Raw genomic sequence first — 14698 nt, 5'->3', positions numbered from 1 at the left:
GGTAACAGGATTGAAAAGGAACGATGAAGAGAAAGAGCAAAGAAAAGAGGAAAACAGGAAAGGCACTTAGACACACATACACACACACGCCCGCGCACGCACGCACGCACAGAGCGCGCGATGAAGAGAAGAACAGCGACAACTAAGCTATATAGAAAAAAAAGATGATAATAGGCGAAAAAAAGGGAGACGGTGGGCTCAAAGGACCATATAGGAGAATAACCCGTGCACGCAATAGAGGGAAAGGGAGGGGAGGAAAGCCCACGTACAGGACGACTAAAGACAAAAAACCAGCACGGTTATGAAGCACGCACACACACACAGACCAAATGGCAGAGGGAGAAACTCGTTTGTGTTGTGGATGTGCCGCGGTGAAATATCGAGGGTGCGTTCGAGGAGGAGGGTGATGGCGGGTGGTAGAAACGGGATTGCTGAACTCGCTGGACGTGATGCCCGACAGTGCCGGAATGACTATAAGCTGTTCGTTTTCTTTTTTCCCGTTGAACTTTCTTTTTCGTTTAGTTACCTCCTTTTTTTCTTTGCGCCTTCGCCACTCTCTCTTTTACAGTGAAGGTCAGCGCGAGGAGGGGCAAGGGTGAGAGGAACCCGGTGGGCCGTCAGTCCAACTGAGACCACCACAACACAAAAAAAACGCAGGAGATGGGAAAATAAGGAGAAGCTTGTTTGAATCGAGCGTGTTCGGCCAAGGGTAGATGCGAACGTATAGGCGGTGTACCCAGGCTGCACAAATGGTTATGTATTTTTGTGTGTTTGGCTGTACTGCAGAAACCGCGTACGTCGCAACTGGAGAAACAAAGAGAGAAGCGGTGATGCCCGAGCACAGTAAGGGAGGCCTAAAGAGATTGTGTTCCCTGCCTATGCTCTTGCAATGTGAAGCCTCTTCGCCCCTCGTCCTACACAGGTGGGTTGAATACTCGCGTGGCACTCAGCCTCTAGGAGAGGAGCCAATGAAAAAAAAAAGCACACAGAACAAAGGAAGGGGAGGAGGGAGGGGGTGGCGGGGAGCAAACAATGAAAAAAAGAAAATGACAGCCGTGCGGCAGAGCGGCAGCGGCGTACAAACGGCAGAGAACAGCGGGTAGGGACTTTTCCGCCAAACGATCACGAAGATGCAGGCGAGAGCACCACCCACAGAGAACTGTGGGATCGACGGGAAGAGGGGTGGGCGAGGAGGAGACGCTGAGGGTTGAACGGCAAAGGAGAGCAGGTACTGAGGAGATGGAAGTGGACCAAGTCCAGAGAGGCGCGTTTGTATGTGTGGTGTGGGGAAGGGGGCGGAGCGTCAAGAGAAACACGGGTGCGGGTGAGGGAAAGGGTTCAAAAAGAGTATCAGCGGGTGTAGAGGCACACCTTACTCTCAGTGTGTCACGCAATACGGGTAGTCCCTGTCTTGACAAACGATCTTGCTTCTTTCTCGGTGCACGCACTCGCTACACAGCTTGATTGCCTCCTTGAAAGTCTCTGTTGCGAGACGAAATACGCAAGCCGGCTCACAGCGCACTCACACACACACACGAGGCGGAAGCGGTGAAAGTGGGGCGAGAGGGGCAACAAAAAGACTTCTGTCCGTGCGCGTGGCTGATGGAGTGAAAGGGTATGGAGGATGGGCGTCGTGGGTGTGGGAGATAGGACGCGAAGCTCGACGTGGTGACTTGCGTCGAGGACGGACAGGCAAGAGGAGACGAGGAAAGGGCGACAAAGCTGAGCGAAAGATGTGCGGACTAGTTCAAAAGAGCGAAGAAAAAAAAATAAACAAAACGAGGGAAAAATGAGGTGGGACGGAAAACAACACACACGCACGCGCACACACATGAAATCAAAGAGAGAGAGAAAGAGGGGGAGGGGGCGAGTGAAAGGAATGAGCAAACGAGGAGAGGGGGACAGGAGAAGTGTCCACACAACGAAAGGAGTAGAGACGGGCCGCTTGTCACAGCTGGACAAGACAGCGAATCAGAAGAGGGAAAAGGGAGAAAAAAGAGAAGATTGTGTAGATGGAGAACGGAGCGAAGAGGGAGGGGGTGGGAGAGGGCGGTGGAGGGGCCACCGAATGAAAGAGAGATGATGAAAAACGACGAAAAACAGAACTGATAGGTCAGTGCGATCTCCCGAATAGGGAACGGCAAAAACGAGGAGTGGAACAAATCAAAAAGAAGCCCTACAACCACGAGCTCGCGTGCCAGGACCTCGAAGAGAGGGAGGGATACGCACAGAAGAATCAATAGGTGAAGTGAAGCCACTCCAAATCGTGTGGGAAATGAGGAGGAAGGAGGGAGGGAAGGGGAGTGGAAAGGGAGGGAAGCACGGGCAGAAGGAGAGATCAGCTTCCAGAGAGACCCCTGCCCACAACGTGTGTGAGAGGTCGCTTGGGGGGTTGTAGTCGAGACGAGAGAGGTGCCAAAGACTTCGTGGTGGGTGAGAGAAGTGGACGAGGAAGGGAGAACGGCGAGGCTGGCGAGAACAAGAACCAAAAAAAAGTTACGAGAGAGACCTGGTGTATGCACTGGTTTCTCAAGGAGGTTGCGGTTCAGCGCTTCTGAGACGTGTCACCTGCACTCAGTTTGTGTGGGAGAGTGGGCGGGTGGGTGCACAGTGGCGTAGAATAAGGCCCGAAAAAGAACAGAAGCCGATAACAGTGAGAGTGAAAAGTGTAGGAAGACAAAAAAAGTTTCTTTGCTTTTTCTTTTCTTGTGTGTCTCTGTTGCAAGACGCGGAACGCAGAGGTTGACGAGAGGGCGACGCGATGATGACTGAGTTGAGTGGGGTGGACAGGCGACTTGTAAGGTTTTTCGGTCGGCCCTTTCTTGCTACTCCCTGGGCGAATGTGGCACCTTCTCGTGCACGTTTTCCCTTCTTTTTTTGTTCTTTTGGAAAGCGGGAGCGTAGGATCGCGGTCGATGTGAGAGAAAGAGAGACAGAGAAGCGACAAAAAAAAGACTGCGAGCGTGCCGGAGGTGGTGTGCTGTGAGTATGTGGGTGGGTGGGTGGGAGGGAGGGGCACTGTAGAGTAGCTGATGAAGGGTGTCGAAAACAAAAATAAAAGGGCGACGGCAAAGGAAGGGTATCGGAGGAGGGTCCGCGAGTCAGATGAGGGGACGCAAGAATAGAGAGGAAAACAAAGAACAAAGAACACACAAAAACACGCGCGCGCAAAAGGAAAAAAAAACAACAACCAAAACGTGTGGAGGAAACTTTTGTCGCTTGTGACAGTTACTTTGCTTTAGTGGGGTGACAAGGGAGCGTGTGCGTGTGCGTGTGTGTGCCGATTCTGTGTTGCGTCATACAGCAATATTGCATGCAAGAGGAGGAGAAAGCCACCAGCCGTTCGACGGAGGCGTGTGTTGACGTCGATGCACCAATGCAGGCACCAAGACGATCAGCACGAATTGGGGCGACAGATTCAGGTTATTATCCCCCAGCGGAAGCGACGCGAAAAGAGAGAGAGCCAGGTAGGGTGGGGAAGGGGGCAGGGAAGAAAGTCCAAGGGCAGTACCGTGCGATGCTTAACGTGAAGCGTCGCGGGAAGGTAGCAGAGGTAGAGGAGCGAGCAATCCAGCCAGGTGCGTCAGAAGAGGGCACATGCACTGAGCAGGGATGCGACTGCGAGCGTCTGGGTGGGATGAAGTGGTGGCGCGAGCCAGGAATGTGTGTGAGTACGTGTGTCACTCTGTGCACATACCAGGCATACACTGTACAAGGGTCACATCGCGTTCCTGCTCCCTTGAGAAGCATTCGATGCTGGCATTCTCGTCACTTTATTTCCTCAGTGTTTGCACTTTGTCGCTTGTTCATCACTGGTAAGTGCGCATGTGAGTGTGTGTGTGTGTGTGCAGAGCGCGAAGGTGCGAGAGAGGAGCTTCCTCAATGCTAGGTACTCCTGTGGGAGAAGAGACACGAAAAAACGTTCAGCGGTGAATCTCGCTTTACTTTTTTCACATGGAACACGGCACAATTAGTCCACGAAGGACGAATCAGAAAAAGAGCTCAGGGTCTGCAGGCGCGCGTGCAAGGCGCGACTGTACTGCAGCTGATGGCGCAGCTGCACAGAAGCGAGGTTTTCCCGGCGCAACTCCAGCAAAAACCCAGTCAACTCCGAGTGCAGCTGTGCCTGTTGCTTCTCCACCTTGGGGTCGCAAAAGGGAGAGACAAGGTTGCCTGGTGGGACATCGCGCAGGCGCTGCTGGCGTGCGCGCGCAATCGAAGTCCGCTCACGCAGTCGCTCAGCGAGGCGCACCGCCATCTCCTCTTCGTCCACTCGTTGCTGCTGAGTTTGCATAAGGGTTGAAATGCGTGTACTGGCAGGTAGGGTAGCAGGCAGGGCACTTGAAGCTGCACTCTGCGACTGCAGGAGACGCGCGTAGAAGCAGAAGGGAAAGAGCGCTTCATCGGGGTAGGAACTGCAGGCTCCAGCATGCGCCGCCACGTCCGTGTCCGCCGCGCTTTCAGACGATGTGCGGGCAGCTGCTTCACGGTGAGCTGGAGACTCGGCAGCGGATGCGATATCGAAGGAGTCGGTGGGCACACAGCACGAGTGACGCTCAAATGGGTTTTGCTCAAGACTAACTTCGATAAAAGACGGCGGGCTGCTGAACAAAAGTCGAATGCGCTCTCCCCAGAGCGCGTACGCCTCCGCTGCAGACGTTGAATTATCAAATGTTGAGGTGCTCATAATGCGCAGGTCTTCAGATGATGGACACCTGCAGGGAAAATGTGGTTGGGGCTTGGAGGAACGCGGCTAGAGAGAAGAGGCGGCTGTTCTCACGGGTGCCGTTCCAGCTCTATGTCGGTCACCTATGTGAAGAATGAACTCAGTGTTCTATATGCGTCTATGTGTCTGCTTGTGGATGATGGTGCGCAGGCAGCGCGCCCACACGAGCCAAAGCACACGTTAAAATAACGGGGAGAGCAATACCGTATCTGTTTGAGTTTTCCGTGCATCACATGTCCGTGTGTGCTAGATGGCGGTGTGCGTCGCTATAACCCGACCTAGTAGCCCGAAAGCAGAGCAAGACATCAGAGAGAAAGCAGATAGGATAGAGGAACAGCCAGGCGAATGCAAGGTTAGGGGATGGGCGGGTGGGGGGGGGGGAGGCAATGATGCATGAGGTTGCCATCGAGTACAGCAGAGATGCGATCCGTCGGTCGTTGGCATGCAAAAAAAAACAAGAAAGGTATTGACCACTGGACATGGAAAGCCACAGCAACCCGGTGAATGATCAACGCCACGCATCAGTCAGCGTAGCGGGAGGCGCCACTTAGCTCTTCCGATTATCCCCTGTCGCTCCCCGAAGCGCACATGAGCAAGGTCTGAATCTGCCGTGGGTCCTGCGTACACCTTCCTCATCAGAGCATCGTTCACGGCGATCGCTCATGTCAGCCATGTGCAGAAGAGGAAGAAGGCGCAGGGGCGCATTGCCTCCTTGTTTTGTTGTCGATATCGTTTAGCTTTCCTGTTCACTTCCCTTTTTTCTTTTCTGGTCTATTCATTACAAACAAACAAATTTAGACCCCACACCCGATAAGAGGAGTACGACGTTCTGCCGCACGAGACAGGGCCCCGGTGTCGCTTCTTTTCTGCTGGTTGGCTTGTCGGTGTCGCGGTCGAAAAGGGCGGGGAGGGGGAGGGGGAGGAGGGGAAGGGGTGTGAGATGCCTAACAGTGACAGAGAGCACACACACAAACACGCACAGACACACGCCTTCGCGTATACACGCACACAGTAAAGAGAGGTCACTAGATGGGGGAAGGGGTGGGAGGAGGAAGGATGTAAAAAGCAAACAAAACGCAAGGAGGCCGGAGGAGCGAGATGGAGAGGAAGAGTGGTGGTCGGCGGTGACAAGCACGAAGAAGAGGGACGGGACGCCAAGCGGGAAAGAAGACCAAGACACCGTACGAACGAAATGAAAGCGAGGATGATACACCTCTCGCGTATGCAACATGCGAACACAGAAGCACACACAACACAAAAACGGCGCGAAAAGCGAAAGTGAGAAGCCTGCACACAAAAGAGACTCCACACGGTCGATGGCCCCACCCTCCCCTCGCTCCTCACCGCCCTCATCGCACAAAACGGGGTTGCTTTGTTTGTCGCCTCTTCGCGCCTCTTCTCGTTTCACTCGCTACCACCGCTCACTGTGACGCTGTCGGTTGTCGCTACCAAAAGAAGCGAGCCGTCCTGGAGCAACAGAGAGAAAGGGTATGAGGCTTCAGCTGAACGGGCAGAGAAATGGGCGTGAGGAAGAGAGGGAAGGTGACGGTGGTGATGATGGTGGTGGTGGTGGGGGGGGGTGCATTGCACCTTTATCTCTTCTGCCAGTTTTTCCTTGCCAGTGGCCTTTCGTTTGCGGCACTGCGGCACAGTTCAAGCCAAAAACAGCGCTCCCTCGGTCTCTGTCGCTCTCCTTTTTTTCCCCGTCTCGTTCTCGGGCATTCCTTCTTTTTTGTTGCTTTGCTGTTTCTTCGTGATTTTCCCGTCTCGCGTTCTCTTGACGTCTTCTTCCTCTGTTGCGATCGGCTGCGGGCCTTTCCGTATTTCGGTTGCGCGCTCATTTCTCTCCTGTGGTCGGCCGCGAGGGAAATCAAGAGAGGAACCGTGACGGAAACAAAAAATTCAACGGCGGAGACGTCAACGAAGAGAGCGAGCGATTCAGACTGTGAGCGACGTGAAAGGGTGAACGGCTCACACGACTCGCTCGCGCGGCGGTGGACACAAAGAGGCGTCATACGTGGGAAAGAGGCAAGCAAAGACGTCCTCTCCACTTTGCGCCTGCTGTGCCGTAGGAGACCACACGAGACCGACTGTGCAAAACCTGGCAAAGGTCGCGGTCAACGGAGAACAAACGATACCAGTCTATGGCCCCCCTTTTCTTCTGGTGCAAACCTCTACTTCGACCGCATCCTCTGTATGCGCGTGTTCGTGTATGTGACCGTTCGCCGAACCATTGCATCTCACCGTGTCTTTTCCCCGCCTTGTGTTGTTGCTGGATGCCTGTCTCGCTTTCGCTCGCTGGTGCCTCACGATCCTCGTAATCCCTCTTACAGAGCCGATGGAGGACGAAATCAAGCACAGGACTTTTACAAAGAGAAAACAGCAACACCCAAAGAACCTCCCCTTCTCCATGGGTCAGCCACTGCGTACCAACCAGTTGAGAGAACAAAGGGAACCAAGAAGAAAGTAGAGGGGGTGGTGGTGCGGTGGTCAGGTGAAACATCCATTGCAGACCGCCAGCGCATGCTTCTTCTCCCTTATTCCCTTCTCTGCCACGTACCCTCGCACATCCGCGCAGAGAGATACTTGCGCATGCATTCACCTGCGCGTACTTACATGTGGAGGCGTCACAAGAGAGAAACGAAAATATACTGAAGAAAAACAGGAGCAAGCGCAGGCGAGCCAGAGAAGACAGTTACATCAAGGAAACCATTGCCCTCGTGCACTATGGAAGACGCGTCGCCATCTCACGTGACATATGTCAGACACACACACACACACACAACACATATATACAAGGGGAAAGATGAGTGGGATCAACAAGAGGCGGTCACAAATGGAGGCAAAAGAAAAAAGAAGGGCGATTCTTTCGCAACCCATCTCACACGCACTGACATGCTTGCCAGCTTTCCCTTCCCAGCTCGCATCAAACCTCATCTTTTACCCACAAGCGTAACAGAACGCCATGGGAGCAGCTGACGCGTAACGAGAACTGTGTATTTTCCAGCCCCTTTAAATTCTCTCTCGGTGCTCCCATTCCACAAAGCCACTATTTTACTTCTTGGCGTTGCCACCACTCGTGCCCATGCCGAGGGCGGTCTTGTAGGTGTCGTAGATCCACCACTGCAGACCAGTCAGCGTGCCGATCATCAGAATACGAGTGCCGAGACCCTTCTTGCACACATTCATGTAGCCCATCTCCTTCGCGATGTGGCCGTACGTCTTGCCAGCGTTACTCGCCTTACCGCGAGCAGAGACGAGGGTGTCCGCGGGGTGCGAAACGATGGCGCAGATAACGCCAGCGATGTACCCAGAGGCGAAGGTGATGGAGAGCTGCGTGGCCTTGTTGTATTGCTCCTTCGGCTTCGTGAAGACGTACTTGTAAAACATGCGCACCACCTTCTCAAAGAAGAAGAACTTCGCCATCGTGTACGGGATCTGGCGACCCCACAGCGGCACCAGTGACTTGTAAGGGAAGCCGGAGGAGGGGTTGGCGCGCATGGCGGCCATGGCAGCAAGCATGCCCGTTGGGAAGGTGCCCTTCGGCGACGTCTGCACCTTCACCTTCGTCATCTCGAACGGGCACAGGCCCATATCAGCGAAGAACTCCGCAGATGCGGAGCCAGCAAGCCAGATGATGCCCTCGTACTTCTTCGCGTTCTCCTGGCCAGCCATGTTGGCGTAGAGGTCCTTGAAGTACTCATAGAGACCGAACTTGAAGGCGCCCTGGGCAGAGTAACCGCATAGCGTCGGCAGCCAGCCCTTCATCAGGCCGCTGGCACCGATGCCTTCCTCCTTCATGATCAGGCTAATGCCCTGGCCGAGAGACTTGAACCTCTCGGGGCTCACCTGCATGTTGCACTTTACGACATCGAGAGGGCAGACGGCCGTGTGGGTGGTGCCGCAGGCGAGGATGCCGCCACCGATGCACTTCATATAGTAGGAGGTGTCATGCGGGTGATCGGGGTTCACGTAGCGCGCGTCCCAAGGCTTCATTGAAGTGGCCATTGTTACGAAAAATAGAGACTCGGTGAGGAATAACGGGCGATCGTAGGAGCCAAAGAGAAAACAGTGTGGCAAGTAGAGGAGCGGTTACGTTAGAGATGGAAAGTGAGAGGTATGCGAGCTAGCAGTTTGGCACGTGGGTGTTGTCGTGTGTGCGTGTGCGTGTGTGTGAAGGGGGGAGGGGGAGGGAGGGAGGGAATGCACAAGAAGCGTAGATGTGACGGGTGACAGATGGGATAAGGTGTTAGCGAAGATATGGGGAGGGGTGCTACGAAGCGTCGAAGATGTTGAGCAAAGGAGTCATCAGAGCGGGGGGACGGGGAGAAGGTACTTGCGTGTGCACTGCCCATCGGAAAAGGGAGGTATGAGAAAGAGAGCAAAGCGAAAGCAAAGAGGTGTGGACGCGCGACCCGTCGGCAAGGCCCCGCTAGCTGTGCGAGGGGATTTAGTGCCTGATGCACGCGTGGCCGTGTGCATTCTCTCTCTCATTGCTTGTGCTCCCACGCACCTCCTGGTGTTTTTGTCACATACATGCATGGATGAGTCAAGCGTGAAGGCGGGCAACGTTGATACGAGGCGGACAGTCGATAAACGTGTGCCTCTGGTGAAGTAGGCGCCACTCGGAGGACTCCATTTCAAGAATCGTACCGTACGTGGACATGTCAGCGTCCTCGTACTCCTCGACCAGTGACCCCTCAAATCCGTCGGAGCGGAAAAAGCGAACGGTGATGTAGGAGACGACAACCGTGCCAGCGATGAGGACGACGCTGCTATAGAAGATGAACGGTCCGCCCGTCATGGCCATCGCGATGAGAAACGCGCTGAAGGTGATGGGGACACCAGCCAATACGACGGCGGCAGCTTTGCCGCCAGGAGTGCGGTACGGGCGCTCTAGCAGTGGCTGTGTGAAACGCAGTTTCAAGAAGGAGGAGAGAATGACGATGAGGCGCAACGCGTAGAGCACCTGGTCCAGTTGCACCAGTGTTTGAAAGGTTAGACACAGAGACAGAGCGCATGTGACAGTGGTGTTGACGAGGATGGCGTTCACCGGGGTCCTGTAGTTGTCCGAGTACTTCTCCAGCCACTTCGAAAAACACGATGGAAACACGTTCAACGCTCCCATACCTGCCAGCGACCGCGAGGTTGTCGCCAGAAGGGTGGTCATGAGCCCAACCGTTGAGATGGTGCCGCCAACCATGATAGTCGCTGCCATCGGGGTCCCGCCAACCGCTTCGCCGACCTTCACCCAGAAGCCGTCGCCCCACTGGTCGAAGCTGACGTCGCTCAGCTTCTCAGCCGAGGCACCAGCGAGAATTGGCGGGATATACGTGGCCAGCGCCGCGGCGATCATGAGGATGAGCGCGCGGATGAAGGTCGGGTTCGGGTTCTGCACCTCCTCAATCACGTTGCCGGCCGAGTCGAATCCGGAGAAGTTCCACGCAACGACGGGGAGAAACGCCGCCCAGTCAATCCTGTCCGGAATGTACGTAATGCGCTTCCAGTTGAGGCCGTGCGGCAGCTGCAGCAGGAAGATTACAAAGAAGGGCAGGATGGTAATAAACATGATGCCGACGCTGAGGACGCCGACAAGTGTGACGCCGATAATGTTGATAACGGCGCATATACACAGGAAGATGACCTTCACGAGCACGGTTCCCATCCAGTCGAGATGAAACAGGGTAGCGCAGTAGTCGGCAAAGACGGCGGGATACAGGCTGTTGTCGACTGAGTTCAAAAAGGTTGTCCACAGCACTGTCATGAGCGTCATCCACGACGGGAAGGTGCAGTTGACCCACATGATCGGCCCGGCATTCGACGGAATAGCGCAGGACAGCTCCGCCACGCACAGCGACACAGGAACACCCCAGACGAATGGGATGAGGCAGAGAAAGAGGATGGACAGCAGCGGGCCGCCAGCCCTGACGGATTCCTCAAGACCGTAGCCACCGCTGATGCTGGCGGTGTAGATGACCCCGAGCAGGGTGAGCGTCGTAAGTACTGCCTTGGGCCGCACCACATTCTCCGCGCGCGGACTGCTGAACCGCACGATCGGAGACGCGCTCCGACCATGCGACGACACCAGCGGCGTCCCCTGCATGAGCCCGCGACCCTCCCCAAAGTGAAACTCCGGGGACACAGAGAATTATTACCGAGAGTCTCGGAGGAAAACGGAGAGGGATATGAGAAGTCCACGGGCGAAAGGAGCCGAATAGAGCGGCCCACGGATCCGCTGGAGAAAGAAAAAGGTGGATAGACGGCTAGCGTGTATGTGCGTGTCTGCCAAGGAGAATGATACACACGTGAAAGTGTCCCAGAGTCACTATTGAGACGACGAGGAGACGTCAGACGATGAAAAGGGCGTCAGGGAAGTGCTGCCCTTTCGCCTCGCTCGGATAAAGCACAAGGAGGACCACAAAACGTGGAGGCTGAGCGAGAGAGAAAGCGCAGCGAGCGAGCGCTGCAGGAGAAGGAGCAAACGTGAGCTAGAGAAAAACACACACACACACACAACACAACAGCGCAGAGGAGACAGCTGACCACTAAGTCATTGAGCCGGTTCTTCCTCTGGGTTGTCACCACGCACCGATGGCTGGTCGTGTAAGGAGTGCCACCTTCTGAATTAATCACGATGTATGAGGTTGTGGAGTCACGTCCTTTTTCTCTGTCGTTTGCGTCCTCTACACAGGCGCTACGTTAGAGGGAAACAATTCTTTTTTTTTCTGCGGTGTGTGCGTGTGACTGTGCCTGTGGGCTTGCCGCTCTGTACTGAGGCTGGTGTGGGTTGTGGGGCCAAATGGGATACCCACGTGTCCATGCCTGTCCTGAGGAGAGAAGGGAGAAGAGAGCAACAGCAGCGGGACATGGAGGCGGTGACACGATTGGTAGGGCATCAAAGACTTTCTTGATGCGATTTCTTTTCCGTTTCCCGGCACTGGTCTTGCAGGTCGAGAACGCCAGTCTCCCCAATGACCTAAAAAGGAACCCTCTAAACAGCCCCGTTGGGGCGAGGGTTGAGGGAGGGGGGGGTAGAGAGAGGCGGCGGGGAGCTTGAGAAACCCACGCACCAGAGGGGTGCCTGCACCCGGGAGGAGAGGAAAGTCAAGCTTAACGCGGAAACGAAGAAAAAAGAAACGAAAGCGGCAAACACGCACGCCCACGCACTGCTGTGCGTTTGTGGTGGTCATTTTATTCTGGTTTCCAGGAGAGCCTCCAAAGGAAAAGGGCTACGGCCATGCTGGCACGCTAGAAAGAGAGAGACATGGCAAAGCACATGTGCGCATGCGGCTTGTGTGGGGGGGGGGGGAGGAGGGAGGGGGAGTCGAAAAAAAAAACAAAGAGAGCAACGAGAGGCAGGAAAGCACCGCCTCAACAAGCAACGAAACCAACTCTTCCCCTTCCTACCCAACAACAGCAAAACAAAGAAAGAAGAGGGTGCCTGCGCGTACTCCACGTCTTTCGCCTGAGAGCGCTAACAGGCACTGTCCTTTTCTTTCGGAAATTTGTACTTGTGTGTGTGTGACTCCGTCCGTGCGTGCTTGGGACTGGGCAGTATGACCCTGACAATGGAAAACCCATGTGAAGCGTTAACATAATGCCGCGCATCGTGCACGCCTCGAGACATGCCCAGAGGGCAGGGACGAGGCAGGCAAAACGAGTTTGAGGAGTAGGGAAGGCAATAAAGCACACCGAGCGACCATAGAACACAGACAACGCAGAACACCGGGAAGAGGCTAAGATGACGGAGCAGTCCATACCGTCACGCGCACCAAATGGGCCAAAAGCTCAGAGAGCGAAAAAAAAAGAAAAACGACGTGAAGAAGAAACCGTTCGATAGCATCACCTACAGACTACCAGGCACCGAAACGTACAACAAAATTAGCAGCAGCAGCAGCAAAAACAAGCCCCCCCCCTCAACCACCACCCTCCTGTGCGATGAGGGGGAGAGAGAAAAAGGCCACGCGAGAGGGAACCAACAACAGTACATTGTGTAGACACACCAAACAGAAACCATTTTTTATTCTTCTTGTGTGTTTTCTTGAGTGTCACATGATGGCATACCAATCTCTGTTTTCATTTTCGGACGCTTCGCCGCTCAGTCGCTCCCCCCGCGCTATCAACGAATACGGCGCATTTTGGCAGGAGAGACGCATTACAAGAGGTGCGGGCAGCGCATGCCTGAGACGAAAAGAGGTAGCACCACTACGCCACCATCCACACAGGGTTTGCTTCGCACCACCGCCGACACTTTCCCGTGACCTCTTCCTTCGCCTGCGGAAGGCAAGAAGATTGCTTGTACCCGCAAGGCCTAATCTTGGTTTGCCGGTGGGCATGAAGGGAAAGAAGCATGCGGGTGTGTGTCTGTGCGTAGGTGTGCTTCACTTTCGCTTCCAGCGCTCATCTGTGTGTATGCTGGCGTCGTCCGGTACATGATACAACTTCGGGGCACCTTTTTCTCTCCGCTATTCCTCTTGGGCCGCGCCGCCTCAACGTCCACGCAACTGTGCGAACTTTGCCTCCAGGCTATCCTCCTCGACCTGCTTCTCCTCCGCCTTTGTTGCAGTGAGGTTGGTGTTCTTGATCTGAAGTTCGCCGTTGAGTTGCTCACGGATGTCCAGGCCGTGCTCATCCGCGACCTGAGACATGAGGTTGTTCACCTCGTCCTCCGGTGTGGTGACCGCCGTGCTCTGGCCAATAGCACCTTCCATGTAGGCAGAGGTTACATCCATCGTCTCGAACTGTTGCTCGAAGGTGTCCATCAGCCTGCTGATTTTGGCGGGGTCCATCGACTGCAGCACCTTGTCCATGCCTTTTACCATCAGGCCCATATTCTTCGTCACCATCTTCATCTTGATAGCCGTGTCGAGCCGGGACACGACGGCATCCATGCGGGCCGACAGGCGCAGGTGGTTGAGCGCCTCATTCTTCTTGCGAATGCTATTCTGGGCATAAATGCGGGCACCCTCCATGTTGTTCTTCTCCATCGCGTGCTTGCACTTGTTCATCTCCTGCTTCTGCTCCTTCTCGCAACGGCTCGCATTCTTGAGGAACTGCTTCGCAGTGAACTTCAGCTGGAACTGAATGTCGTAGAGTTTTTCGACGGACATGGTGACGTACTCTGACGCAGGTGCTACTAAAGGACTGGAAAAAGAACGAAGAGGAAGCGTGTACGACAAGCAGCGAGTGAGTCGTGAGTGCGCGTGTGGCGATGTGTAAACGGGGAGAGGGCAGAGGTCGGAGAAGGACAAGACAAAGCAGCGCAAGGGTTACAGTGAAATCTACGACTGCATGGGGTGTCGTCGACAAGTGTTTATGGATGAGAGCAGCAGAGATGGACAAGAGAGCGAGCAAGCGGAGATGAAGAGAAGGTGTGCAAGCGACGAGACTCACGGAGCATATATACTTCAACACATGAGGGCGTATGTGAAGACGCTAGAAAGGGAAAGCGTGGCGGCGCTGTGCACCGAAGGTAACGAAGGAAAGGCAGTGATGGTGGTAAAGTCCAATAGAGAAACGGAGTCGACCGTCGTGGTGTTTCTCATACCCTCACCCCATCTTGTCTCGCTTTCTCTCGCCCCACCTCAACGCAGCCACTTCACCATTTCACGTGGTTTCTGCCGTGAACAAGCATCCCAAGGCGTTGTAACCGTGTGATCCCTCCCCCTGCCAAGCAGCAGGCCTCCACGCTTGCGTTTTTGATGTTGTTGCTCTGCTTGTATGCATAGGACGGCGCCTCGCTGAGAAAATGATCTGAAGAACGGCCGCAAAAGCGGCATCAACGGTGGCGATACCGTGAGAAGTGAGTCGCTCTTATGCGAGTATGTCACATCGAAGGGAGAGAAACAGGAAAAACAGAGCCGTACCAACGCCAGCGCACGCACGCACCTACCCACACACACACCACAAGAGAGCAAGCGATATCTTGGGCGGAGGATACAAGGATCGGCCGCAGAAGTACACGGTAGGAGT

The 14698-nt window shown here is 54.8% G+C and overlaps 4 protein-coding genes across 4 annotated transcripts; all 4 read right to left on the bottom strand.

Moving 5' to 3' along the window:
• Window positions 1–3970: 3970 nt before the first annotated feature.
• On the bottom strand, window positions 3971–4294 carry LMXM_34_4440 (conserved hypothetical protein; the record flags this gene model as incomplete). The annotated part of the gene is made up of 1 exon (XM_003879391.1): window positions 3971–4294. The coding sequence occupies one exon, from the start codon at window positions 4292–4294 to the stop codon at window positions 3971–3973; it is 324 nt and encodes a 107-aa protein (XP_003879440.1).
• A 3486-nt stretch (window positions 4295–7780) lies between these two features.
• On the bottom strand, window positions 7781–8734 carry LMXM_34_4430 (putative mitochondrial phosphate transporter; the record flags this gene model as incomplete). The annotated part of the gene is made up of 1 exon (XM_003879390.1): window positions 7781–8734. The coding sequence occupies one exon, from the start codon at window positions 8732–8734 to the stop codon at window positions 7781–7783; it is 954 nt and encodes a 317-aa protein (XP_003879439.1).
• Window positions 8735–9275: 541 nt separating this feature from the next.
• Window positions 9276–10829, bottom strand: LMXM_34_4410 (putative amino acid permease; the record flags this gene model as incomplete). The annotated part of the gene is made up of 1 exon (XM_003879389.1): window positions 9276–10829. One exon carries the CDS (start codon window positions 10827–10829, stop codon window positions 9276–9278), a length of 1554 nt encoding a protein of 517 aa, XP_003879438.1.
• A 2386-nt stretch (window positions 10830–13215) lies between these two features.
• LMXM_34_4400 (conserved hypothetical protein) lies at window positions 13216–13836 on the bottom strand (the record flags this gene model as incomplete). Its single annotated transcript, XM_003879388.1, has 1 exon — window positions 13216–13836. One exon carries the CDS (start codon window positions 13834–13836, stop codon window positions 13216–13218), a length of 621 nt encoding a protein of 206 aa, XP_003879437.1.
• Between the last annotated feature and the right edge of the window lie 862 nt (window positions 13837–14698).

Source organism: Leishmania mexicana, chromosome 34 (assembly GCF_000234665.1).
Source record: "Leishmania mexicana MHOM/GT/2001/U1103 complete genome, chromosome 34".
NCBI lineage: Eukaryota > Euglenozoa > Kinetoplastea > Trypanosomatida > Trypanosomatidae > Leishmania > Leishmania mexicana.
This window is presented reverse-complemented; position numbering and strand designations above follow the sequence as displayed.